The sequence below is a fragment of the Sylvia atricapilla genome, chromosome 15, assembly GCF_009819655.1.
Source record: "Sylvia atricapilla isolate bSylAtr1 chromosome 15, bSylAtr1.pri, whole genome shotgun sequence".
NCBI classification, from domain to species: domain Eukaryota; kingdom Metazoa; phylum Chordata; class Aves; order Passeriformes; family Sylviidae; genus Sylvia; species Sylvia atricapilla.
Window position 1 is genome coordinate 5,061,342 of NC_089154.1, and position 25,778 is coordinate 5,087,119.

The 25,778-nt window shown below is 47.7% G+C and overlaps 2 protein-coding genes and 1 pseudogene across 5 annotated transcripts in view; 1 reads left to right on the forward strand and 2 right to left on the reverse strand.

Moving 5' to 3' along the window:
• The window catches only part of SMURF1 (SMAD specific E3 ubiquitin protein ligase 1), a 47,671-nt gene extending 32,370 nt beyond the window's left edge, over nucleotides 1–15,301 (reverse strand). For all 4 annotated transcript variants that reach the window (XR_010744753.1, XM_066329807.1, XM_066329806.1 and 1 more), the window contains exon 1: nucleotides 15,001–15,301. Coding sequence is in view for 3 of the 4 variants with exons in the window: in XM_066329807.1 (XP_066185904.1) it covers nucleotides 15,001–15,055 (55 nt within the window). In the remaining variant the exon portion in view is untranslated. The remainder of the gene's footprint in view (nucleotides 1–15,000) is intronic.
• Nucleotides 1–25,778, forward strand: part of LOC136367941 (zinc finger matrin-type protein 2 pseudogene) — a 161,659-nt pseudogene that overhangs the window by 29,611 nt on the left and 106,270 nt on the right.
• Nucleotides 18,101–24,813, reverse strand: KPNA7 (karyopherin subunit alpha 7). The gene is made up of 10 exons (XM_066329793.1): nucleotides 24,628–24,813; nucleotides 23,866–24,003; nucleotides 23,248–23,333; nucleotides 22,267–22,535; nucleotides 21,698–21,780; nucleotides 20,980–21,243; nucleotides 20,390–20,623; nucleotides 19,881–20,063; nucleotides 19,332–19,481; nucleotides 18,101–18,314 (listed from the first exon to the last, which is right to left on the reverse strand). Exons 1-10 carry the CDS (start codon nucleotides 24,778–24,780, stop codon nucleotides 18,234–18,236), a joined length of 1,641 nt encoding a protein of 546 aa, XP_066185890.1. The 5' UTR covers nucleotides 24,781–24,813; the 3' UTR covers nucleotides 18,101–18,233.

Sequence of the window (25,778 nt, forward strand, 5' to 3'; positions counted from 1 at the left end):
TTGTTTTTAACTCCTGGAAGTTTTTTCAGTCTCCAGTAGCTTGCTTAGTGATTATTCAGCCTGTTATAATCTCTTCCAGCATCCACCCAAGAGGCTACAAATCGCTCTCCACTGTCTTTATGTCTCTTTTTTCATTTGTTCAGAGCACTCAGCTCAGACTCTCCTTGTTTACAGATGAAAAACCCAAGGCAGCCCCAAGCACCTGTGTTTGTGGAGGGCACCGATGCTAAAAGGTGTGCAGCCACCTGGACACCTGCCAGGGAATCAGCTTGTCTGGGCTTATTAGCCCGGGCCTTGTGCCAGCCCTGCTGAACCCAGGGAGGGGCGTGGGGAGGTGACAGTGGTGGCACTGGCCAAGGAGGGGGACTGCAAGCAGATGTGCAAGAATAAGGAAGCTGTGGCAGAGGCGAAGGAGAATGGGACAGAAACGAGGCTTGTTCCAAAAAAAACCTGCAATTACAGAGGTATTAATAGCTTTGTGAAGCCAAATTTTTATCATTCATTCACCTACTTTTGTTCTTTTATTAACCCCAGGACTGAATCATTGTTTTCCTTTACAGGACATTTGTCCAGCTGCCGCAGGGAAAATATCCCTAAGTAACAAACTTTCCAAGGAATTAGTATAAAAGCTTTTATGTACAGGAAGAAAATCTGATTTAATAACCAGTCCCATTTAAAAACTACAATGAGAGAATGATGTGTAAGAGACTTTTTTGGTGCTGCCAATTCTACAGGATAAGTCTTGTCTACAAGAAGCACGTAGACACACTCCCTCCAACCCACCTGATCACCTATTAGTCACACAAATGGTAAATCCCTAACAGCACTTTGGCCCAGGCCATGCAAACGCTGGATGAACTGAGTTACATCAGTTCTCATCTGATTTCCTGGCAATGAGCTGCACGTGACTGCTGCTGTGCCCGAGGAAATGTGGGTCAATCCGTGTGTGTCCCGGTGCTGAATGTGCACACTCTCGAGGGACACGCAGCTCTGTGACTCAGGAGCACCGGGCTGGCAGGAAGGAGATTAGTGCTACTTCACACAGCACTGCTCATCCTCCAGAGCTCCCTCAGCAAAACGCTCCATCCAAAACGTTCAAATGATGGAGAAGGCTGTCAGGCACACGGCAAGACAGCAGCCACTAAAAGGAAACTATTTCCTTCAGAAGTAATTAATCACTCGTGGTGTTTTGGGTGTAAACACCGGGATCTCACAGCCCTGTCTCTCTCAGCTGAGCAGCAGTGAGATGGACAATCAAACACTGCTCCTGCTTCAGAGCCTGGAGCAGGATTCCTCCCAGAGCATGCCCTTGCTGGATGTGGTTAACCAATAACCTCATGGTAGCACCCCCCTCTTCCAAACCTGATCTCCAATTGGTACCAAAGTTCAGTGGATCCCTGTTGTATCCGTGTTATCGCTCTCTTACACAAGCAAAGCCACCCTTTTCACTTTAGGTATTTTAAGCAAAATGTCTCATTCTTGCATGACCTAAGGGAGGCACAAAACTGGGAGCTGAATGGCACCAAACAGGACTCTGAAAAGAAGGCTTTTATTCCAAATAAAGCTGTATCAGCCTATGTGTTACTCCCTTGTTCTAATCATATAGGCCAGCATCTATTTAAACTGCCAAGCTAATGACTTCAAATTTGATCAATAGTCTCTGTTTATTCAGCCAAGTGCTACTGACAGTCACCAGGGATGAACAACAAAACAAACACACTGGCCAGAGCCAATCCCTGGTTGAGCAAGAAAATCCAATCCATGATGGCAAATACCCTTCGATTGGATGGGGAGGTGGGGAGGGAGGCCTGTCGCCCACGGACATGGACACAGCCCCTCTCCTCTGAGCCCACAAAACATTTATCCACATTATTCTGCTAACAGCCAGCTCGTGAGCTCAGTGAACTCAAGCAGAATTAACATCACTGAGTGGCTCCAACTCTTACTGTGTGCCATTGTAGCTGTGCTAAAATATTTCCATTTGCTGTCCGATTCAGTGTGGCAGGACATGACAACAACAAGAGAATGTCACTAAGCCTTTGGATCATAAGCATTGACTTCCCTCATTGTCACCTTATCCACTATAGAAGGAAATTTCCTTTGGAGAAGCTTCAAGAAAGACTGGAATCATCTTCTTGAAAGCAGGACAAAAAGGTCCTTGACTGAATCTCCAGCCAAAGGATGCTAGGAATGTTTCAGTTACAGACTGGCTGCAGAGAGCAAAATAAAAATAGAGTTTAGAATGAAAACAGATAAGTAGAGCATGCGTAGCATTCTAGCACAGATTTTTCTTTCAAAACTAATAAACATTTTCATTGCAAAATCAGTTTCTCAACAGTGGCTTAACAACAATATATGTGGACCTTCCTCCCATGGGCGGTTTTTATTAACAACTTGCAAACTACTCTTTAAAGGAACCTCTCTTTCAAATCTCAAGTGAATCTGCAGTCACAAAGACTGGGATCTGGGTGAAGATGTTTTAGTGCATTATTCCAATCAGGATGTTTGGTCACAATTTTTTCAACATTATACATTCATCACTTCGCCTGTCTACAGCACCTGTTTGCCATTTTCCTTGTACAAAATGTCAGTGTCCATTACATCAATAAATTACAATCCCACTACTGCTCTGAGATACCTTGATCAAAGGTATTACATAAATAAACTGGAGCTTGAATGAAAAAATATGATGCCTATACAACCTTAATGCATATTCAGACACAGGACTTTATGCAAGTAACACCACTCGGTCGCAGGATCCTGCAAAAAATTATGAAGATAGTTCTCTTAAACAAAAAGTTCCTTACCAAACTACTATACTAGTACATCCAAAGCCCAGAACTTAACACCTAGAATACCCAGTACATGAGGACACTCAAAGCCTAAGACGTTTGCTTTCCACTTTAAATTGATTAAATAGATTGAATACATTACATTTCGCATGGATGGTTAACAGTGCTAATATTCCAGACAAAATGAAATGCTGTATGAGGAAAATTCTCACTAGGGCTACCTCCCCCTGGATATATTCCTTGCTCTCACAGTAATTTAGTATAAGAGAAGCCTAACAATTTCACTGAACAGGATTACAAAAACAGCTCTTCACAGTTCATGGCACAGAAGCTCCTAGAAATATATATTTCTTCACTACCTTCTCCACACAGGGCATGCACTTGAAAAACAGGCTGACACTTGCTTTGTGGCAATCATAAAATAATATAATGTTGGTTGCTTTGTTTTTATGAAGAAGGTGCTTCTTGTTTATCAAATAGTGGAGATATTAAAAGCCAGCCTTTTATTTGCATTCATATCACTGAGAGGACCTGCACACCTCAGAATCGGATATTGTCCAAGCACTGAATGACAAACTACTGATAAACCCCAAAGAGAGCAAATTTTAATAAAAAATTTCCACGAGAGAAAAACCTTTAAACACCATTTCGCTCCTTACTCCAGTAAGCTATGTGGCACTAATTTGAAGTGATAGTGCTGTTCTTTTAATTAAAAAATGCCAGTAGGAGGTTGATGCAGCGGCTGGTGCTGGAAGCGACGTGCTCGCAGGGCGCAGCTGAAGCTCAGTGTGAGGAATTAAGGCACACTTTCAGCTGGGTGAAAAGGCAAAACAAAACCCCTAAATCCAAATAAACATATAGGGAGTGTTATTACAGGTGCTTGATAAAGTCATCTGGGTGTTTGCCTCAGAGAATGTTAAATTCTGGTGAGGAAAAAAGACAAAACCCCCAAACACTCTCACTGCAGTTCATGAATTTTGGTTTACCTATCAGTGTGTGGGGCTTAATTCACAAGTATTTCCCTCCCCTTTCTACCTCAGAGTTCCTCTTACTTTCCCAGCTTGCTTGTTCCACAACTCCTGTGCACAGGGCTGGGACCAGGACCACTCTGCCAGACCACAGGAGGGTGGATTTGTTCTCCCAAGCTCTTCATCTCCATGAGTCTTGAGCCCTGGTATGCTTAATGTCTCTGCCTTTATCAAATTTGACTCAAGTCAGATGAAAAGCCAAAAATTAGTTAGAGGAGAATGACAGGTGAGATCCCTTTTCAGCCTGGTAATTTTTCAGTCTGGAAGAAAAGATTAAGCTTGTCCTGTAAGTTTATCCGTCAGCCTGATGGTCAAATAAGGCAGCACTTTGTCCTGAAAAGTGTAGACAGCTTCCACATTCCAGGTTTCACTGCTGATTTGTGAAACACCAGAAGGCTAAAAACCTGATTAATCTACAAGAAATCCTCACAAAAATATTTGCTGGATCATTTCCCCCTCTCTCTTGCAACATCTCAATTCCAACAGCTCAGAAGAGGCCAGCAACCACATCCAGGACATAAAAGAAGAGCTCTGCACTGGCATCTGGGAGCACGACAATCCTTAAAACCAGCGGCTGCTCCTCCTGAAACAGCCTCCCTGGGGAAGGAACATCCCAGAAACAAGCAGGACATTTTGCCTTTACTTGGCATAAGGAGCAGCAAGAGAAGTCAGTTTATCCAAAAGCTTCTGGTATATTTACTCACCACTCCTACAATGACTATTTCAATCACGTTTACACTACCAGCATCATCTCAAACATCACAGATAAATCTGTTTTCTTCGGCTGTTTCAAAGTCTGTTTTCTCTCTGCACACTTGCAGGATTTACATCCTAAGGCAATGAGAAAAAAACCTGTTACTACTTTCCAACTGGGCTTTATTTTCTTTTTTTGCCCCCCCCTTTCTATCAAAAATAGCTCTCATCTACGTTCTAGTTCAATTTGGAAGTAGCACATGCAGACTTGATAAGCATCCTGCAAAGGAAATGCCTTGAATTGCAGACTACTTACAACACATTTTCCCAAGCAACTTTTTATAAATCCCATTTGATGGCTGGTTTGCTAATTTCTATTGAAGCTTATCAAAACATTATTTGTAACAAGTGAAATTACTTCTGTGATTGCACAAATAAAAAAAATTATAAAAGAAATGACTGTGACTGGAAGTCCAAGCCAAGCTGCTGGGTTATCCTGTTACCAGGCAGACCTGGAACTCCAAGGAGGTATTTAATTTTAAACTAAAGACCACAACAGAAAAGCACCTATCTACAAGTTTCTTCTGTTTGCCAAAGTCTCATTCTAGATCTCCTTTTAGGGCTGGTACAGCACAATTACTGGAGCTGAATCCATCACCCTCAGCAGATCCAGGGGCTGTAGGCTGGTGTTGGGCTGCCCGGCTGTCTCACACAGAGCTCGATAAATGAGCACAGACACATTAATTAATACATCTTGAAAGAAGTCTATTAACATTAAATTTGCTAAAACTCTTGGAAAGAAGGAATAAAAGATGTAGGTGTTCCTATTATGGCACATTAGCTGTACACATAGCATACTATTTTTAGTTAATTATTGCCCAATATGAAGAAGTCACTCATAAAGAGCCAGACACTTATTCCAACACCCTGGGCTTTTCCAGAGGCAAACTGAATGTTGGATTATTGAATGAATGATGGGATATCTGGGAAAAGATGCAGAGATTTAAATCTGAGTGTGGTTACATCACAGAGCTCGGTTATATCACACTATTACCAAGTTGTATAAAGTCATTAAAGCCTGAGTTCAGTACTGAAGCCCTTCTCTGACTCCAGAACATTCAGAGGCTGATGGACCACGCTGAGTTTCACAGCTGAACCACTCTCTGGCACCTTCTGGCTTTCCTACCTTCACTTCTGCCTTTTACCTCATCTCACCTTATTCCACCACTCATCTGTGCAAGGGGGACATCAGCAGAAATATTTCCACTCTGGTTAAAAACAATTTCAGGGGTGGGTTAAACACATCAGCCGATCACAGCATAAAAAAAGCTTTACATAAGGGATAGCTGGGAGATGAAAAATTAGATACACAGCAATTCCCTGACAATTCCAAAACCACAGCATTTCAGGCATTATTTTTTTTTTTTTCACTAAGCCATTTGTGCTCTCTCTGATCTGCTCAGTAGGGTATTTACAGACACATGAGATATGAACATGCCCACTGCAGTACTTAATGTGGCCATTACCTGTCTGCAGATGTTTTTAAGAAAGAGAGATGAGAGACACTGCTCGGAATTCCTTGGAATATAAAGCACTGAAGTAAGTATCACTTCAAGAGCTCAGAAAATTCACCCAATTTCTCTTTCAAAGGCTGACATCAGACCTTTAGCTTACACTCACCCACTCAACTGAAAACCCAAAGTTTACCAAATGTAATGGATTCTCTTCCCATTAACATTAAAGGAGCAACAATGAGGTATCTGCTAATTAGACTTGCACTTGTAAAGTGTGATATTTTAATTCTGAGTTAAAGTGAAGTGCCCATACACTTATAAAAATGTCTGCACATGGGAAAGGAACCAAAACACATCAGCTGCAAGGACAAAGAACAAGGATTCCCTGGGAAATGCATCAATCACAGCAAGTCTGACTCAAATTGAAATTCCTCATCTTTCTAAATTCTGCACTTGTGTAGCCAAAAAATTCTGTTAAAGTAACAGTACAATCCATATACTCAGTTCATTTTTGGTCCGGAGGTTCTGGTTGTTTTTTTTTTTCCTTTGGCTCTTCAGGAAAACAGAGAACATGTATTTCCAAAGATGTTTCCTTTCCAATAAACTTTTCAGGTCATACACCCCATGTACTGAAGAATGTGAAAACACTGACCACAGGGATTGAATTTGCTGCTGCAATGTCCGGTTGGCTTTGGGGGTGCAACACAGACCAAATCTGGCATGTGAAGAAGAAAGGTCAGGGCCACGAAAAAAGAAAGTCCGGACTGATGTGAGGAGTTGCCAAAATAAATAAATTACTTTCCAGTATAAATAAGAAAGGCAACTATCTTCAGTGTTTTAACCCTTATTTTCAGGAGAAAAATACAAAGGAGAGCTTTTAATATTGTCCTGGAAACACCAGGGAGATAAATTAGAAGCCTAGAATTTAACACGTGCAAATTTAATTTGCTATTTTGTGACATAAACAAGGTATGGAAACTTTAAATTGATAAATACATAATCATTTTATTTTAGTCTAATTATGAGAGGAAATGAGAAGATATTTAAGGAAGACAAAACTGTAAACATATTAAAAGGTCAACGAAAATGCTTTTTTTTTCTAATTCACTCATCCAAAAATGTCATTTTACTCCAAATAATGAAATGTATCTACAAAGATCTCATCAACTTGAGGAAAAAAGACTGAACCAAAAATATTTCTTTTCCTGCTACTGGTTACCTACAAAAGTAAAAACTGCAAGAGAAGGATAAGAGTGGGCTACCTATGAAAGAAAAAAGAAACAAATTTTATTTTCTCCAGCAGACCTTCTTCATAATGAGCTTGGAAATAAATACCCACCACTCAAACAAACCAACCACGAGTAAAACTGCCCATTAGTGAGGACATTCAGGGACCCTCCTGGAGTACCACAGGCAGTGTAGTGGTAAATAATCCCCAGTGGTCTATCACTGTCCTTCATTCCTAAACTGCTGTTCAGCCCCAGGAACCAGGACCCCAACTGTAAAATGGGAAGCTGGTACAAAGTCCAATTCCACAGGATTTTCCATCGTTTCTTAGGGTTTAGGATTATGAGCTTAGCCCATTTGAGCTGCTCCATCACACACGGGCCAAGGCGCGGGGCCGGCGCTCACCGGAGCCGCCGCTGTGCCAAGGACAATTCCCTCCAGCTGCGGCGAGGTGAGCACAGCTGGAACAGCTGCCTGCAGCACGGCGGGCTCACTGCAGGGACTGGGCACTAGTTCTCCATGACTCCCAAACAATAATGGATTGTTTTAGGCACAAACAGATGAACAAACCTTCCATTCAAATACTTTCTGTTAAATTGTATTAGTATGCGGAATAGTGCCCATATCCTCCAAAAAAAACCCAGGGAAGAGGATTTTTCCGGGGGAGGGGAAGACGAGTAAAGCAGGCTCTGCCAGCTTTATCTATCTATGCTGGGAATTGGGTAGCCTTGGGGATTTTTGCCTGCTGTGCTTAGTGTCCTTGACAACAAGCCAGTTTGAATTTTGGCCTTTAACTTGACAAAAATGACTTAGTGAAGAGGAAGGCATCAAGCTATTACAGCCCTGTGGAGAGATTCTTTCTGAAACAGCATGGATGCTTACTCTGCCAATTCAACTAGAGCATCATCAGATTTATCATCCCACACCCCCAAATATTCACCATGTAGCTGCCAGTTCATAAGAGAGTATGACAAAGAAAAAGTTCCATCATTTCTGCTATGTTCTCCAATTATATTTTATGACTTTCCCAGACATGGAAAACTGTAAAATATCCCCAGGGATCCCCTCTCATAAATTACTGAATTTCCCCTTAAACACATGTGAAACAAAGTTTAAAAACATGCAGCATCTTAATGCTAATTGACCTACTGCCTCACTTAGCAAACATATATGCAGCCTTCTTCTTGTATTACATTAATACTTACATAAATAATTTTAAATTGAGATATACACACTTGCTGCGTGGTTTAAGAAATCACTAACGTCTCTTCTGATCTTCTCTCCCAAAAACTCCCAACACATGACATGCACACACTTGAGCTTTTCAATGCTCAGCACCTGAGTCTCAATCCTGGAGCTAGACTTACACAGGGAAGCTGAGTTTGCACTGAAGCAGCTGAAGTGCGAGCACAGATTTTCTTCCACCAGCTTTCTCGTGGCAGGTGACAAATTTTTGGCAATGAGGGTCAGCAGACCAGGAAGGAGATAACATCTTGAGTTACTGCAGCAGTATTGCAGGAACTCATTTGTAAGCACCTGAAACATCACAATGTCAGAGCAGCAGCTTCCTCACCACCAGCCATAATACGAGTGCTCCATGTCAGCTACCCGCAGGCTTAACTGCAGGCCTGCCAACAGACGTGGCAGAGAATGTCAGGTGATATCAGGTGAGAAAAGCTGGAAGTGGCTCAACTGTAGTGCTGTCCTCACAGAGGTACCCTGGGATGGCAAAGAATCAAGGACCATAGTAAGACCTCAGTGAAGACATTCCCTAAAAGCTGGGCAGATCCACAACACAATCGTTGTCAGCCTCAAGACTCAAGATCGCATTGACTCCTCTCTGCCCCGACAACGCTCAGTACAGGAAAGAACAAACCATTTGCAGTAGCAGTTTATTTCACTCTGTTTCACTCTGGAAGAATAAATCAGCATCTGCTTCCATGAAAAATATCAAAGCTTTCAGTGATATTCCAGACTTTAGTCCTTCTTATAATAATATTTCAACTATTTCCAGAGGAATAATAATAGAGAGACGTAACAACAACAAAGATTCCATTCTGAACTTAGGGAAAAAGATGGCAGACAGAACATCTCTTCCAGCCTTTTTTGTTTGGTTGGTTTTTAACTTTCTCCTCACTCAAGTCCGCTGGGTTCGTACCTGAACTTCACACCCAACCAACTGATTTATCCACATCTTATCCAAACCATTCTGCTCTATCCTGCTGCCTGCACCAAGACAGCCCAAACCAATACAGCAGTGAGTAGTTGACTCAAGAACCATAAATAGCAGCAAGTAATCCAACCAGATTAATCCAGCTCTAAAGCATGGCAACAGGACTGCCTTCAAGGTGGGCAGCGATCCAGGTAAACCTCCAAAAACCACACACATGGATGGTATTTCCATGATGTACTTCTCCATTCTGTGACCCATCAAGCAAAGCTCCAGCCAGCTCAGGAACAACTGAGGAGGCTCACTGATCTTTATTTACAGTGGCAATTTTAGCAGCCTTGGAGCTGCTGTCAGTAAAGTTCCTCTACCCAGCACACAGAAAATTGCGGTATAAGAGCAACCTCCTCACTGAAAGATTCAACACTGCTTGTATTTCCCCGGAATTGATGATTAATTTTGAAACACAAACAGAAGGGATGATGCTACAAAATCTTAGAAATCTGATAAAGCCGTTTCAAGAAATGGATGAGAAAACTGTTCTTAGACTGGTGGGCAGTACAGAATAAAAGAGAAATCATGAACTACACAACAACATCCCCAAATTGCATTTCTTTATATGAAGACATTCAATTTGACAAAAGAAAGTTTCAAGTCAAGAATAAAGTGGTTATTGTTTCTACTTTCCCTGCCTGAGGGAGATATTCAAACAAACTCCTTTTGGTGATTTAATTTACTTACAGCAGGACAATGGCGCTGGCACAGTTTTGACTTACTGGGAGAAGCAAAAAAGGAGACTTGCTCCCCATAGCCTGCACAGAGGAAAAGGCTGCTCTTTGGAGTCCCACTCTGGCAGCCTAAAAATGTCAGCTGGCCAACTGCAAAGGCTGCGCTCTCCACTTCCTCCCGTGAAAGCAAGATTTTATTTCCTTTAATGTCCTCAGAGTTACATGCCCCGAGCCTCTTTGCCATTCCTATCCACAGGGCTCTGAACAGGCACGAATTTACCTTCAGGAAAAGGCTGCTGCTTCCCAAGGCCAGTGGGGAAGGGAGGCAGAAGGAGATGAGAGCCTCACTGAGCACCACACAGGAAACGTGTGGCCAAGCTCCGCAGCGAGCCCGGCCCCGCGCTCCAGACACAGCCGGGGCCGCTCCCGCCAGACGCGGGAACAGAAAATCCTTACGAGAAGCAAATACCGAGACACGCATTTCGACACACTCCCAGATTACCACACTACATCAATCTGGAGCTTCCCAACTGCTGCTTGCCGCTGTGTCCCCCATGGCACAAAGCTGGCACGATATGAAATACCAGCTGCCAAGGAGGCTGGGATGAGCAGCCAGCTCTTCCTGCCCTCCTGGCCCAGCGCTCTTCACCTGGAACCAGTGGTCCTGATGCCCAACCATAAAACTACAGTCAGCCCATGATGTATGGACCATGCCGGATTGAGAGATCCTTACACAGATGTTCATCATTCCTGAACATGGGACAGGAAAGTGTCCAGGTCACCAACATTAGTGTTTGCTATTGATCAGTCAGTTAACTCTGCTGCACTGATCGATACATTAGTCATGAAAGGGAAGCAAAACATCGTGACATTAGGGACATGCTTTAGCCTGTGCTTTTGGAACAATCCTAAGTGAACATTGCTCTCATGACAACATAATGTTTTATCTTCTGCTTGAAGTCACTGTATTCCTTTATGGATTCCTTAAATTACAAATGCAGAAAGTCCCACACCCACCCATTTACCAGTTACTAACTGGCCAGGCCTCATGGCTGGGGCTTCCCTGAACGGGCTGACTACACTGAGCTGGGAAGTGTGTGCAGGATACTGGTCTGTGTCACTTATTCCCTCTTCCCCTTTCTTTGCTACTGCTAAGCACAACCACCTTCCTTACAGGAATCAAATTAGTCACCAACAAATCCCCTCTGACTCCTTTCTCACCTCACAGCAACCACCTGCTTCATCACTGTCTTCCTCACTCCTCCCTGATGCTTCTGACACTGCACTTTCTCACCCCTCACAGCTGGGAGGACTCTCACCTACACCAGCCTTCCCAAACTGCCACCATGGCAGCAAACCTTCCCAGGCCAGGTTTTCCAAGGAGGAATTGAGGACTCTGAACCACTGTGAAGTTTGGATCCTCCTGTTACACCAGCTCTGGCTTCTCTGTTAAAGAAACCGTTTTGCCATCAGTCCTCAATATGGCCACGCATGTGAGATCCTCCCCCTTCCTGCTCCAGCTAGGAAGTGATCCATAAAGCTTAACTTTCCTCACTTCCACTATGGTCCCAGAAGCCAGCCAGCTTTTAACACTTCAGCTGAGACCCCACTGAAAAAGCCAGAACCAATGAAAACAGAACCCAACTTGCAGCTTTTTTGATAAAGTTCCATGTTTAGGCCATTTCCTCATGGACCTTCCAGCTCCATCTGCAACCTTTGCCTACAAGCTACCTGGATCAGGGTGTCTCCCACACCCAGCACAACCAGACTGCAGTTTTCACCAGTGGTTGTTGGTGATAAAAGTGTGAGCAAGGTGTGTGTAAGCCTTTGGAACTTCCCCAGGCAGCAGCAGCAAACAAAGGTTTCAGAGAAACACTAGGGTAAAAAAAGGGACACGTGCCCCGTGAAGGTCTCGTGGCCTGTGGATCGTGTTCCTCCTTGACCCAGCAGACCCTGAGCATATTTGGCAAGGACATGCACTCACAGGATCACTCTATTTTTCCATCCTTGTGCTGGCAATTTCACCACTGCTGCGCTGCCCTGATGACAGCACAGATAGGAAGAGACCACAGATCTAACAGGAAGTTTTCTCTTTGCCTAGAATTGTTCCAAGGGACAAGAGACAAGGCCAGAGTATCTCCAGCTCTTACATCACCAGCTGGGGTAAAGGCTTTAGTGGAAAGAAGAGGAGAAACTGAGCTATGACAGGAGATTAGCATATTTGAGATCCACAGGCCACAAAGTCATTTTAACCTGTCATGCAACGCATTGTTATATTGAGGTTTTTAGTATTTCTGCACAGGGTGCATTATTTGCCATTTTACTTCATTACAATTTGCATCAGGCTAGGACTGACATCATTCTGTATAAGCTGGGAGATCACTTCTGGTAATCATCAGAGGATTGAGAACATTTGGATATATTCACATAGATAACCCCAACACCCTGCTAACACAAATACCTTTACAACAGATGGGGAAAAAAATTATGTCTTTAAAAAAAAATCACAGGACATTCAACCACTGCTCCCTTGCCATTCCCCCAGTGACGCTCACAGGAATCCTAAGTGGTATTTACACTGCTATTTTCAGTGCTGCAAACCTTCAATGGTGCCTAATCATAGGGAACACAATGCAGGTAGTAAATCATAACAAAGGAGGTCCTCTGTCTTAATTTAAATGTGCTCAAATCTCCCAATAGCCAAGGAGATGAGAAAACAACAGCCAGGCTGGCTGCAGCTATTTGAAACAGGTAAATCAGCACCCCAGCCCCAGCCAAGCCAAGAACTCAGCACTGCCCAAAGAATCCAGACCTAAACCTCTCCCAGAGCAATTTATTTGTTGATTAAATAAAGCAATTTTTGTCACATCACCCAGATTTCCTGCTTGTAAAAACAGAAGATGTGTTTGAGCAAGCAGAAGATTTCCTCAATACAGTTAAAAAATGGGGAGTAATAAAAAATAAATCTACCAAGTTGCTCAATAAACTGAAACTTCAGCTTGTTCCAGGAAACGTTCCCAGCTCAGAGAGAAGACTAGTGTATGCTCAAAGTAAAAAAGCATTTTGCTGCAGCATTCAGCCTTTAAAATTAAACTCAACAGCTTCTCTCTGTTATTTAAATGATCTCCTCCAGCTCAGAAGGGCTATGACCATGGCCTAAGTTACTTAACTCACATTTTTATTGACTGACTTGCATAAAAATAAGCCACATTAAGGACTGAGCTGACATTTGGTATACATCACCACAAAACTCATTTCAGATCAAACATCATTCATACAACCTAAAAATATTTTCAGCCTTCTCCCATCCAAGAAAAGGATTTTCAGATTTACATTATCCTCACAAACTTTGGTCTTCTGAAGCACAAGCAGTGCAGAATCAAAGGATTAAAAGAACACCAGGATTTTTATTTTTTGATGATCTGCCTCTGAGTGTGTTATGTGCCAGGAGCAAGTTAACCTGTAACTGCAGTTTCACCAGCACCGTTTTCTCATTGTTTGCAATGCTTTATGCACCCACACAGGGAAGATCCCTCTCCAGGGATCAATTCCGGTCACCCAGAGCAGCTCTCTGGCTTCTCCAGCCCAAGTGACCTCCAAGCATCCACTTATTGCCTTTTAAAGACTGGACTGAAGCTTATTTTTTAATAATTCACACAGCAGTCTCAACAAACAGGAACTGTGTCTCTTCTCATTAAAGCAGCAGGCTCGGCATCGACCAGAGCAGCTTCCAAAAGCCTTAATCCAGATCTTTTAGGGTCCAACATAAATTGGTTTATCCATCCATGAGCCCTCCAGAGGCCTCACAGGGAGGCAGGACAGACACAGCTCCGGGTGTCACCTCCTGCACGGGGCAGGAACTTCCAAAGTTGAATGCCACGATGTGCCATGTGAGAACAACTTGAGAGGAAGGAGGGAAAATTTAAAAAAAAAAAAAAAGAAAAAAGAAAAAAAAAAAAAACCGCAGCTAAAAGCAGCTAAATGGGTATTTTCTCATTAGCAACTGAGTTATCCTCCTCGGCACACAGGAGATTGGGGGGGTTGTTAATTAAAGTGAAGTAAGGCAAACTGTGAAAGGCTTTGTTGAAAGCCAGTCTGTGGGAGAGGTGGCCCTGGGAATCCTCCTGGGAAAGGTGTCGAGGAGACCCCATGGAGGGGTAGGGAGGGGTGGAAGGGGGCGCACAGGGATACCCCATGAGGGAGGGAACAAGGGAAAGCCTGGGAACGGGCTGGGAAATGGGAAAGGTGTCACAGGGACGCCCACAAACAGAGACGGTGCAGAAGAGACCCCAGGAAGGGGCTGGGAGGGGGGCAGAGGTGTCCCAGGGACCCCCCACACTGGGAGGGTGCAGAAGAGACCCCACAAACGGGCAGAATGCAGGGCAGAGTTATCAACAAGGACCCCTCCCAGGGAAGAGGCAGAAAGGAGCCCGGGTAGGGTGAGGGTGCTGGAAGGGGTGCTGAGTGTCACCTTCCACGGGAGAAGGCGCAGGAAAGACTCCGGGAAGGAGAAGCGTGCCCTGACCTGCTAAAAAACGAGGGGCAGACATGACAAACGCCCACCCTCCTCAAATTCATGTCACCCCAAGGGGGCTCAAGCACCCCACGCCGGAGGGGCGGGAAAAATATAAATAAACAAAAGCGCAGAGAGGCTCCGTCGGGCCACAGAGGTAGAAGCGGAACAGAGAAACGCTGGATAAAAGTTAAGCCAGGCTGGGAGGTCGGGCCCGGCCGCCCCTCCCCTCACAGCCAGGCCGGGTGAGGGCGAGGGCGCCAGGGGAGGGGAGGGGACCCCGGGCCCAGCCGTGGATGTGCGGCCACACACACACACTGCCGCCGCCGCCCCGTTACCTGTGAGGCGGATCTTGATGCTGGATCCGTTCCGGCGGGTACCGGGATTCGACATCGCGCCTGGAGGAGGAGGAGGAGGAGGAGGAGGAGAAGGAGAAGGAGGAGGCGGCGGCGGCGCCGAGCTCAACCGGCGGCCCCGCGCAGCCCCGCCATGCGAGCCCGCCCGCTCCTCACGATGCCGGGGATGCCCGGGCCCGCGTTCCGGCAGCCGCCGCAGGCTCGGCAAGCTCGGCGCCCTCAGCCCCTTCAGCCGCCGCCTCAGCCGCCGCCGCTCCCGCCCGGCCCGGCCCGGCCGCGGAGAACCGTGGGCACGCCCCCGCCACGCCCCCGCGCACGGCGGAGGGCGGTGACGTCAGCGCGCAGAGCGGCGTGGCCGCACCTGGACGCCATGAGGAGAAGGTCGGAGGAGGGACGGCCGGGGAGCGGCGCATGCGCAGGAGGGGCCGGGGGAGCGCCCCCTGGCGGGCGGAGAGGGTGGGGCAATAGGGGGAATTGGGCAATAGGAGTGGGATGGGGAATGGGGGAATAGAGGAGAAAAGGAGCGGGATGTGGGAAATAAGGAAGAATGGGGATGCCTGGGGAGTGACATTCGGGGGAATAGGGATGCCTAGGGCTGTCTTGGGATGAAAAGGGGCACCTGGGGGTGAATAGGTGAGCTCAGGGGTGGAACAGAGGTGACCTGCAGGGTAGCATGAAGGTGACAGGAGGTGCCAGGGGTTGGCATAGGGATGGAGAGGGGCTCTCACAGTGGCATGGAGGATGTGGGGAGGGGGACATGGAGGGAGCACAGGGCTGCTGCTATAGGTTCCATAGGTTCCTATGCTAGCTACAATGCCTGCAGGTGACAGTGTAGCTAGCATAGGAATGTAAAGAGGTCTTAATTTGGAGCAAACACCACTACAGGCAGCAGCAGTACCTTTACCATCTGCACAAATGGAGCAGCACCTTCTCACTGTCTACAACTCCCTGATGGGAGGGTGCCAGGTGGGGAATGGACTCTTCTCCCAAGTGACAACACAAAGGAAAGAGCCCTAGGTTGTTCCAGGGGTAGAGCTTAGGAAAGATTTCTTTACAGGTCAAGCAGTGACCAGTTTTCCAGGGCAGCAGTGGAGTCCCCAGTCCTGGGAGTGTCCAAAGGAGAAGAGGTGGCACTAAAGGAGTAGTGGGCTAATAGAAATCAGTGGGTGATCTTGGAGGTCTTTTCCAGCCTGAATAATCCTCTACCTGCTCCTCTGGGGTCAAGACAGGGGAGATTTTAATTAGAAAAACTACTTCTTTCATGCATCTCTAGAGGGAGGTTGAGGTGCCCTGAGGAAGCACAGCAGCATCTCCCCTTTTCTAAGGACCTCTGGATACCCCATCCCACTGGGAGAAGGGAATGTCTCCTCTGCCCCAGAGCTACAATTGCCTGGGGCTGGCAGGGAGCAGGGCAGGGCAGCTCCTGGGCCAGGGCAAGCAGCTGCCTGCAGGTCGCTCACACACCCACACAGGAGCCTTGGTGCTCCTTCAGGCATTGGGCCCAGCTCTCAGCTGCCAGGGGAGACAGCAGGCACATCCCAACACTCTTTCTAAGAGGGGCATATTGTCCTAGGCCCTGCTTTCAGGATTATATTTTATTGTAAGTTACAGATGAAATGATGGAAAGGAGCAGCTCTGGACACCCGGAAGTTTAGAGCCAGCATATGCAGGAAAAAGAATCCAAGAGATTTCCTATTTCTCCTTTTATCCTGCTTTATTTTTTTTACCAGAGCACCAGCAAAAAGCAGCTGTAAGGGGGCAGCCCTGCCTGGCCCTGGGAAAAGCCAACTGGGATGGTCCACACAGGGCCACAATCCAAAGTCAGGCCAGGTACCCAGGCCCCAGCTCTGGCTCTCTGAAACAGCTTCCACATGTTTATTTTACCCAGGAACTGTGGCCAGGCCCAGGTGCCCCTTCAGTCCTGGCAGGGGTGGGAAGTCCACAGAACCCACACAGCACCAGCCCTGGGCCAGGTGCATATTCAGGCATTGCTGTATCATGTTTTTAAGGCCATAGTTCTGGCTGTAAGAAGCACTTGGCATTTCATCAGCTCCCAGTATTTGAATATTAAACAAGTGATACTCAACCCTGCTACCCATAGCCAGAGAACACATTTACAGTACCAACTCCCTTTTCCCTGGGTGGCCTGCAGGAGAAATGCATAAAGCCTCAGATGAACCAATCCAGGGCAGAAGAAGAGTCTCTGTTTCCTGAAGAAGAGATTTTCCCTCCAGATGAAGCTGCCTGTCACACCTCCCACTGCACCTGAGGAAGCAGAGCCCTGAGCCCACCCAGGGTCATTTTGAAGAGCCAAATCCCCCAAAGCAGGGAGGAAAAGCTGTTCCCTGATCCTGCCTTAAACAAAGCCTTTGAGATGATTCAAGCCTTGGGGAGCAAAGGACTGGGAAAGGGTCTGCTGGGAGCCATCAACACTGCAAGGATGAGAACCCACAGCACAAAATCCTTGCAGCATGGGCTCAACTCCATCCTTCTGCTGGAGACCACACTTGGAGGGCTTGGAGAGAAAGAGGAGCCAGAGACACACCATGGAAACCTGAAATACTGGTCCTTGGAATTAAAGGGCAGAGCCAGATCAATGGGCTCCAGGCTGATGGATGGCAACAGGGAAGCTGCAGCCAAGGTGAAGCATTGCTCCTGCACTGCCTCCAACAACTTTCCTTCCAAAGGACCCACATTTACTCAGCAGCTCCTACATCCCCTCTCCAATGCTCCCAGGTAAAGTATCACACAGCAAGGACACTGACCCACCTGCCCTGGCTCAGCTCCTTCCCTGCTGGAAGCACTTCCTTTCCCACAGCAATGATGGTGCCTGCAGAAGAGTAAAACTTCTCAAACAGTTTTTCACAGCTACTTCAGCCACTCCAAGTCCAGCCTAGAAGTTTCAGCACAAGGATTTGGTGGCAGGATGCTGCTCTCCTGCAGTTTAATGTACTTAGAAGAAAAATTCCACCTCAAAAAGGGCTCCAACACACTCCTGCAAGGCCTTAAGATGCTGTTGGAAAAAAAAGTCATTTGCAACAGCAGCTCAAAGGAGGGGGAAATAATTAAAGGCAAGAGGTACAAGACAAAAGTGCAATTTATTGACAAGTTTCAGAAGAAAAAAGGCCCAGCATCTCTGCTCCTCGTGGTTTGGATGTCTGAGCTCTTCCAAGGCACCTCCACCCACCAGCTCAGAACTGTGTCATGCTTCGTCTTCAGAAGTCGAAGTCTTGCTTCTCCACTGAGAAATGATACAGCCCATCTTGGCCAGTCTGGAGCTCCAGGTCTGTACACTCCTAGAAGAAAAATGATAGCAATCTTTTATAGGGTGTGCATTTAAATAAACCTAAGCTTTTTACAGCAACTCTGTTTTATTCTTGCTTTAAAAATCCAGCTGTTAAGCTCAGCTTGACTGCAACAGAACTCCTGGAGATCAGGCCAAGCCTTCCTGCTCCTCACTGCACCCTGAAGCTGCAGTGTCCCTGCAGCTCACACACAAAAGCAGCCAAGCCTTTGGGCACAGACACCAGAAGCAAAAGGAAAAAGTGGCTGCAGTGGTAGAGCTCACTGAAATTAAATGGCCTGCTTGGAACAGCAACAAGCCAGGACTGCTGAGGGAGATTTTCCCCTGGCATCCAGCCCCTCCAGCAGGAGCTGGTGTGGAACTTCCTCCAGACCCTCCCACAGGGACACCCCACAGACCCTGCTCTGGCAAAGTACTAAACCAGACCTTTCCCCCTGCTGCAGCTCACACCCAAACTGGGCCACAGCTCCAAGGTCTGCCAGACCGCTAAGCCTCTTCCCTGATGTTTTCCCATCTGCAAGTCTAAGGCTAGGACCAAACATGGCATCTATAACAGTCATTGGACTCTTGCAGCTCCTAGCTGGTGTCCTATCCTCTTTTTCCATAGATTCCTTACCATGAAAAGGGTCAAGTAATCCAAATGCAACCTGAGCCCTGTTATCAGCTAAGTAGGAGGCTGCCATTCATAGTGACAAGCCAGCTCAGCTCTGAAGGAGGAAACTTCTCCACATTTGGTATTCATATCAGTAACTGCAGTAACTCCAGCTGATCCCAGTTTAAATTCCAGCAGCAAGATGCTATCAAGGCATCCATGTCTGTTGTGCAACTCATTGGCTGACAACTTAGTGCTTTTACAGACCTTTAAAAGCAGCTGAAAGAAGCTGCAAGGACTACTCTGGTCATATGGAGGTCTTCAAAACCCTCTTCCATTATCCTTAAACTCTTGTGCTTCATTCCAGTGTGTAGTAATGCCACATTTTCAGCTGAGGAATACCAAGGGCTGACATACCTCACCAGAAAAGTATTTCTCTATGATGTTCAGGGCAGCTCTGTAGATTATGTCATTCTCATGGTTTTGCAAGTTCTCAATTTTCTCCAGACCATCAAATTTCTCCACCAGCTGACACAACCTTTCTGTCTCTCCCAACTTCTCAGCTGTCTGTAACATTGGAAAGCCAGGCAGGAAAACAGAACATCAGTAACAGGTCTGAGATGGTCTTTTCTGTAATTACAACCCTCATCCACAAGCCAAAGGCTCACAGTCCCTGAATTTCTGGTCCTTTCCTGATGCCAGGGATGTGACTGTGGCATACCAGTCCCTGCTGGGGACTGACAACCAAACCAGTGAGCAGAGGATGAAGAACAACACTTTGGGAACTTAATCTTGCCAAACCCTTTAAACAGCCTAAGGGTATCCAAGAAAGAGAGAGACTTCATATTGTCTAAATTTTACTCAACAAATCCAGAGGCATTGTTCTAACCACATAGTGCAAGCATTAGGCTCACTCCTTGCTGCTCTTTGGATTCCAAAATGGCATCCAGGATGAGCAGATCTCACCAGGAATAGATTTGAAATGGTCTCCAGGATGATCAGGATGGTTTTGCTGTCTTTGACCAAGAGCAGGTTGAGCAGAGGTTTGAGGACCCCGGAATGGATGAGCTCCAGCACTTGCTCCACTGTTCCTCCAGTTGTGAAGTTGGCCACTACCCACACAGCCTCCTTCTGAGCCTTGAAGTCACCCTGGAAAAGCAGCACAGCAAAAGCACTCCCAAGCTTTAGTATCCCTCTAGGACGAGTGTGAGGCAAGGATAACCATTTCCCTTCTGTGCAGCTTTCCCAGCCCTTCGGGTGATGCATGGACACCTGGCAGAGGTGCCAAGGGCAGCTCCAGGATGCATTTCCCTGCAGGTGTACTGACAAACCAAGACACTCAGGCTGTCCCAAGGATCTCAACAGCTCTGAAACAGCCTGCTCAGTGGCTCTGGAGCCAAGTGCTTCACAAATGAGCCACCCAGACCTCCTGAGCTCCCTGTCCCTCCTGCAGTAGCACTGTGCCCATCCCTTACCTTGTCGAGCAGCTCCACCAAAGGTGGCAATAACCCAGAGGTGATGATCAGTTCGATCTGCTGGGAAGGCCCTGCTGCAATGTTGCTGAGGGTCCAGGCTGCTTCCTTCCGGATCTCTGGCTTTGTGTGCCTCAGCAGCCGGGGCAGGACAGTCAGGGCACCAGCGTCGATGGCTTCCTGGGTCTGCTGGTCTGTGCCTGTGACCACATTCCCAATGGCACGGAGAGCTGGAGTCTAGACAGAGATTAGAGGAGAAGAGGAGAGTCCTTACCTCGAGGGATACATGTCAGAAAGCCCAGCAAGATCCCTCCCTAAGTGCTTGATCCTTCACACAAGGAGAGCATTGTGGGTGATGGTTATTTATTTATGGCTCCAGCATCCCTTGTTTGCTCTAAGCAGCTTTAGATTCTCTATCCAACCACCAGCCTCAGCCAGCAGAGCAGTGGCTTGACAAGCAGGCAGTTAATTCTGCAGGCTGAGGGGACAGCACACCACAGCTGCCACATGGAACAAAGGGCACATGCCTTCCCTCTCCTCAGACCTTTCTACATTAAGGGACCAGAGGGCAGAGATTGCTGATTGCTTCCTACCATAAGAGTAAAATCTGGGCTGTCCATGAGTTCCACCAGCCTTGGGACAATCCCTGTCTCCACCACAATCTGGATGCGATCATTGCAGCCATCAGTCAGGTAGGAAATAGCCCAGCACGAGTCAGAGATGACATCCTTGTCTTCATGCTGCAGGAGGAAGATGAGGACTGGCAGAATCTTCTGCACAGCATCCAAGGGAGGGCAGGGGTCCTTGTTCCTGCACAGGTTTGACAGTACCCAAGTGATGTTTCTCAGGAACCCAATCTGAAACACAAGGCAGGTGTAAGATCCTCACTGCCCCCAAGGGCCTCCCAGGCTGTGTTATCCTGTGAAGGTTCTTACACACCACAGACAGAGCAGCAGGGCAGGAACCATTGCAGAAGGGCAGAGACAAACCACAAAGCAGCAGCAGGAAGCTTGAAGGGCAAGTTCAGCCCTTCTACATGCATATGCAAGTCTGCCTTGCACCAGTTTTATCTTATTCCTAGCCTGAGATAGTCAGAGCTGGATGAGAAAGACAAGGGTGGAAGCGATCTCATTGACTAGGAGTGTCTGCTTGGCATCCCCAGCTTTGTGCATAGGCAGGGCCATAAAAGCAGTTTAGAGTGGGGTCTCACTCAATTATACAGACAGTTTGTTGTGTACAAGGCACACCGTGGACTCACCCATCACCCAAGGCATTAAGAGCTGTTAAGTCAAGAAAATGAAGGTTATTTACTGGAATTGTAGGTGACACCAGGGCCAGCAAGGGAGGAATCACATCACAAGCAATAAGAGCATCCCTGTAGTAAGGGCAATCCCCTGGACAGATAAAAAGGGTTGGTCATTGCATCTGCCCAAGTCACAAGACAGTCAACATCCAAGAGCAATCAGACCTGCAGGGCCAGGGCTGCATGACCCACCAGCTACATACTATTAGGCATTTCCAGGTGGGAAGGATTTACTGGGCAGACTGGAGAACCAGGCATGACCCATTCTGTTCTCTCTATGGTGACATTAGTGGGTTAATCCACCTCAGGAGAACAGAGTCTTGCCCTTGGCTTTAGCCAAAATCCTCTTGCAGAGCCAACACAGGATCTCAAAAGCTGCCTGGCCACAGCAAGGGGCAGAAGTGTTACAGGGTTCAATAGGGGCAGCAGCTTCAAGACAAAGCTGCAGGGAGAAGAGCACCAATGCTTTATCTCCCTTACAGAATCACAGAATATTCCAAGTTGGAAGGGGGCCATGAGGATCATCAACTCCCTGGCCCAGTCAGGGACCTCCAAATGCCCCTCCAGGTCCCCTCACCTGCGATGTTGCCCAGGGCCCACACTGCCTGCTCACTGACGTGCATGTGTGGGGAGGACAGCAGGGAGATGAAGGCCGGGATGGCCCCTCCATCCACCACGGCCTTGGTGTGTTCTGAGGTGCCAGAGGCGATGTTGGTCAGTGCCCAGGCTGCCTCAAACTGCAGGGGAGCATTTTCAGCACGGCCCAGGAACTCCACCATCCTGGGGATGATCCCCAGCTTGATGACCTGATCGATGGGAGGGTTCTTGTGCCTGGACAGAAATTTCCTGTGAGAGAGGACACAGCAGAGCCAGCCATGAGGAACCCTGTGTGGTGCCACCACAGCCCATAGCCCTGTGGCCAGGCACAACGTTGTGGTTTGCAGGGGAAGCATTGATGGTTCAGCATCCACAACAAATCCTCAGCAGAGGGGCTGCCATACAGAGGGAAGACACAGTTAAGGATGCTAAAGCAGGAGCAGGGTGTCGGTTGGAAGTAAAACCCTGACAACTTCACAGCCATACTCACTGGGAATGGTGCTGGTTCCAGAACACTGGTACAATAGCTTGAGCCAGCCAAGGAAGCAGCAGGGATGCAGGTGCATCCTCAGGAAACATCCCTGCTGCCAGCTGGGTGATGATGGCACCCTCTGGTCCTTTGTGGGGACAGCCCTGCTCAGCACTGACCTTTCACAGAGCCAGCTCTCCAGTCCTTGTCCTTCCCAAGCAGCTGGTATTCAATTTCTTGTGTGACCCAACGTAATCCCCAGCACAGCACAGAAAGGGGCAGCACAGCCAACCCCTTGGTTGGGTTCACAAAGGACTATGAGCCAAGTACAGCATACAGGCCATGGGACAGGCACCAGCTGAGATTCCCATGGGCAGTTTGGGTTACCAGACTCCTTCTCCCTTTGCCATCTCTCTAGACCGCTCCTCAAACACGAACTTGCAGCTTTTTGTCCCCAGCTACCAGCACAGCTCTACCTAGCTGTGCTCATACCTGGTGGCCTGGGTGGCAAGCAGCTGCAGCTGGGTGTCGTGCCCATTCACAGCTTCCACGATCTTCTCCAAGGACAGCTGAAAAATCTGTGTCACAGGGAATGATTCAGAGTCAGCTGGGGAGCCGGGACTCCCTCCGTTTTAATCTCGGCAGTCAATCAGCCGTCTAGACCCGGCTCAGTCATCATATCTAAGCAGTGTCTATTCTTTATGCAACACAGTTTCGAGATGAGGCAGAGGAAGAGAATCCACAAAAGCCTTCAAGGCATCTAATGCTTGTAATCAAGCAGTGAAAGAGTCAGTGACACCATAATGGGCCTGCGAGCTCAGTAATTACCCCTGGCTGTGCAGAGAGCCAGACAGGAGCAGCTCCCATCGAGCCAGAGCACCAGCCTGTTCTACCTGCCATCAAGGGAGGCCAGCAGGACATCATCACCATGAAAAATAGCATGAATGAAGGCCAGGCAGTCTGAAAACACTCCCCGGCACTGGGCATGGGGATCAGGAATGGCACTAGCTGCTTAACCCAGCTCACCGCAGCTGGAGTTGGTAGTGGCCCAAGTATGGGGTGATTCCTGCTGCACTGATGCTGCCCAGGTGCAGAGCACTGAGCACTCACCAGCATATCTGCTCTGTCTTCTTCCAGAGAGGGATACTCCTCTGAAGGAACAGAAATGTTTCTGCGCTTCAGCAGCTGCTCATCCTTCTTGGCCTTTCTCAGCTCAACGCTCGCCTCTGCCCTCTGCCTCCGCAGGGTCTGGGGGGAAGAAGAGCACCATCCACTGGTATCTGCATTGCCCCAGTCCCCAGGGAGCTCATCCCTGCAGCCCTCTGCCCCACATCTCCCACAGGAGGAGCGGGGAGCCAGCATCTCCTCACTGTGGCCTGGAGGGTGATGTAGGAGATGGGACAGAGGAAGCCTCTCCCTCAGTGCCTCCCAAGGACACAGGCTGCTGGATGAAACAGCGACCAGTGGCTGTTCTTTAAAATAGATTTTTCTGAACCTGAAAGGCAAACCCCTATCTCCTCTACTGGCTTAAATCAAGCTGACAGATCCTACATCTGACATCCCACACCAGTCCCAGCTCTGCAGGGATAACTGCTGTGGGGAGCTCAGCTGATGAGGCTGAGCCATCTCCCTCCCCCAGCCACACACCCAAAGCTCACATCCCCCTTGCCTGTGCCACCATGCTCCTTGCAGCCCAGCCAGTCCCACACCACATCACAAAAGCTACCCAAACATCCCAGGTGAAAGTATCTAGAGCCATTCCCCTGCTCCCTCACACCAGGAGGCTTGGGGCCATGGACCTTGAGAAGCCTTTCCATCAGCTCCTGCCAACAGCAGGGTCCAAAATGCTGGCACAGGCAGGTGGGTACTCACAGTTTCATCCTTGCCCTTGTTCTTGAACAACTTCATGTGCTGGCTATGCTTCCTGACTGGCATCTTGGCAGAGTTGAGAGAGGTGCTGGATACCCTCAGGTGCTCTTGGGGGTCAACACAGAGCAGGGTCAGGTCACAGCTGCCCAGCAACATCCCCTGCCAGCCACTGAGGGGGCTGGGACTCTCCACTCCCACCAGCAGCCACACATTTCCACCCCACACTCTCAGCAAAGGAGACACTGGAGATCCCCAACCCCAAGCAGGGCTTGGTAGGAGCTTCACACACTGCAGCTGAGCCACTGAACTAAATACAAGCACAAAATACCACTTAATATCAGGCTGCAAAAATTACAGCCGCTGCAATCCCAGGAGGAAGCCAGACACAGACACCCCATGGTGACAGGAACACCCCCTTCCTCCAGCCCTGATCCTGGGGCTTTTACATTTCCTTTAATACACAACCCAAGCCTGGAAAGGCCCCTTGCCTCTGAAAAAAGCAGCTCAAGGTTTGATTTAAGGACACACAGCCACATCCAAGCCTCTGTCACTCCACCACAGAGCCCAACCTGGCTTCCTCCACTCCCAGCTAGGAAAGACCCACAGTCACATGCAGGGACATGAAATGACCAAGTTCAACTGATAAAAATAGTTCTGGAAATCCAGCAATTAGTACAGGCTGCCAGGTAAACATCATGAAATAGGGACAGGTAAAAATAATCTCTAAGCACCTTCTAGCAAAAGCCAGAGATTTAACACACACAAATAAACCAAGACTTGGCTTTCAGACGGCTTTTGTCAGAAAAACAAGGCTTCCAGCCAGCATTAAGAGAGATGTTTTCAGAGCAGACACCATCATGGGACCCCTAAACCCAGGTTTTGCATCAACACACTCAGGGGCTGATTCCCACACAGATGGTGCCTCCTCTCCTCCCCTCCAGGCTTACAGCCAACACCTGCAGCTCAGAGCAGCTTCCAAGAGCTCCCTCACATCCCCCTTTTAAGTTCAAGGTTTTGGTATTTTTCTCATCCTCTCTCTCCCTGTTTCCTGTCCCACTAACCAAGGCCAGGCATCAGCTCTTACCCCATGTATCCAGCTGCAGCCCTTCTCCAGTTTCCAGAAAGGCCAGGCTGAGCCACCCTTTGGCTCAATT

Coding starts and splice junctions, on each gene's coding strand:
- KPNA7 (XM_066329793.1), bottom strand. CDS start 24,780: ATGTTGCTGGGCAGCTGTGACCTGACCCTGCTCTGTGTTGACCCCCAA. Junction 19,482..19,880: donor CCATTTCAAATCTATTCCTG/GTGAGATCTGCT, acceptor CCAATGTTACAG/ACAGCTGAGAAGTTGGGAGA. Junction 18,315..19,331: donor AGAAATACTTTTCTGGTGAG/GTATGTCAGCCC, acceptor TTTTTCTTCTAG/GAGTGTACAGACCTGGAGCT.